At 39.0% G+C, this 2,046-nt stretch overlaps 1 protein-coding gene across 4 annotated transcripts in view; it reads right to left on the bottom strand.

Moving 5' to 3' along the window:
- Positions 1 to 262: 262 nt before the first annotated feature.
- Positions 263 to 2,046, bottom strand: part of MEIS1 (Meis homeobox 1) — a 133,642-nt gene continuing 131,858 nt past the window's right edge. For 2 of the 4 annotated variants that reach the window (XM_045077917.1, XM_004742081.3), the window contains exon 12: positions 263 to 1,790. In XM_045077917.1, coding sequence (XP_044933852.1) covers positions 1,507 to 1,790 — 284 coding nt within the window. In that variant the 3' untranslated portion in view covers positions 263 to 1,506. The remainder of the gene's footprint in view (positions 1,791 to 2,046) is intronic. The other 2 variants (XM_045077918.1, XM_004742084.3) reach the window with 1 other exon arrangement.

Here is a 2,046-nt window from a genome sequence, read left to right as displayed (position 1 = left end):
ACTGATATTAGGTGAGTAATTCTGTTGGATGCAGTCTGACTCTACAGATAGTTTAGTGCCCTCGGGCCTTAAATTTGCTGATATTAGGAGTTCATTAAGTCAGCTTAAAGAAATCAGAGACTATTATCAAATAATTTACTTTGTGGTTAAATTTTTCAATAAAAATACGTCTGAGGGAGCTAAAATTAATTTTCCTGTTTACTGCATTAATCCTTAAAATTTGGGGGGTAGTAAACAAATTTTTCAAGCAGTGGAGTCAGCATGACAAAAATAATCTTGTTTTTATTTTAGATTCAGATTTCATTACTGCACTCAAACGTTACTACAACTGGGCTTGGCGTTATTATACAATCCAAACTGTTTCCGTCAGAAACGCTAAGACTCAGTGTGCAATGATTGTTATTAATAATTAGCTCCTTGGTTTCTTGATAGAAAAAGGCTATCAACAAGCATTTGTTTATCCACAACAAAAAGTATAATTAGCTTATCCCACTTAGTAAATCTTGTATGCATGCCAACTCATACCAAACTGCTACTTTTACAAAAAAAATTGCAATAATACAGTTCATTTTTCCAGTCCTTTTTGCACAAAATTTATTTACAATGTCTACATAAATGCTCCAAGGTGGGACTATGGAAAAATACACACATGACCGATGCTTTGCTCAGAAATAAAGTCAACATATTAAAAATAAATCTTCAGTCTATGTTTTTGAGCTGCATAAAACAGGAAGTGATGTATAAGGTGGTGGTTGTTGCATGGGGACAATGATGCTTGATGTGACAATTAGGCTTCTAAACACACGGCCTTTTGGTTTCCATGCCTCCTCCTACCAGTCTCCTTAAGACACTGCCTGCAACAGCTGATTAATCATTGTTGATGACTGCAGTTTTTCCCATCCTTCCCGATTTACATCTGTTCAGGCCAATTCAAATATGGTGAGTAAATGAATTAGACATGCAAATTCAAGCCCCAGGCTAGAGAGAGGGAGAGAGAGGAAAAGAGAGAAAGAGAGAGAGAGAAAGAGAGAGAGAGCGCGCATGGCTGAAATCCTAGGCGAGAAGAAAGATTCTTCTGCCTGATAGTTATTTTAATGCTCTAAAAATCCTGCAAATCAGACCTTCCTGTCCCTTGCAGGATAACTGTAAGGCTTTTTAATGTAAGGAGGCTTCTGGAGGAAGTGAAGAGCTATGGAAACAACACACATAGTGTGGAAAAATTTCACATTTTTTTTAAAAAATCTATAAGAAACAACGTAATATGGATAACAGTATAATAGCATTTACAATATTTCACTCTTTGTTCTCTTAATGTCTTATATAGTTATTTAGCATGTCCCCCAAATTGACTTCGGTTGGTATTTTCCTGCTTTTTAAGAGTCCCTATGAAGAATTAGGGATGCTCCTTGGTCCAAAGTAGATGCCAAGAATGGAACTCCACAGTCATTGCAGAAAAAACATGATTTGAAATCAGTCACCATTGCAGACAATGCATATTCCCTTAAGCTACTGAGCATGAATGTCCATGACTTGTCCACTCATTGTTGGGTCTCCTGTATTAAGAACCGTGGGGCTTGATGCTGACATTGGCATTCCAGGGTGGGGCGGTCCTCCATGCATCATCACTGTTGGGTGGTGAGGGTGTCCAGGAATGTACGTATGCATGGGGGGCCCATGACGCAGCTGAGCAGGATGGGGGGGCATCTGGGGTTGGGTATAACTTGGCTGTCCCATACTCACACCCATTGGACCACCCCGAGCTACATACTCCCCTGGCATACTTTGCAGCCCTGTAGAAATTCAAAAGAAAGAAACAAAAAGAAAATATTATGAAAAAGCAAGTAGTGTGGCTCTGGCGGTGGCAATCCTATGAAAACCAGGGAACATTGCTTGTGATTAAGGGAACATAGCTCTGAATTCTTTCGATTCACACAGAAGGAAATAAAACAAGCAACATCATGCTGGAAACTCACATTTTGCGACTACTTTCCTTTCATTGCCACTGTTATCAGGTCCGCCTACTGAGGTCTTATTTATTTGAAAAAA

The sequence above is a fragment of the Mustela putorius genome, unplaced genomic scaffold, assembly GCF_011764305.1.
Source record: "Mustela putorius furo isolate JIRA1106 unplaced genomic scaffold, ASM1176430v1.1 tig00000224_pilon_pilon_pilon, whole genome shotgun sequence".
Lineage (NCBI taxonomy): Eukaryota > Metazoa > Chordata > Mammalia > Carnivora > Mustelidae > Mustela > Mustela putorius.
Note: the sequence above shows the minus strand (reverse complement) of the source record. Positions and strands in the feature narration are given on the sequence as shown.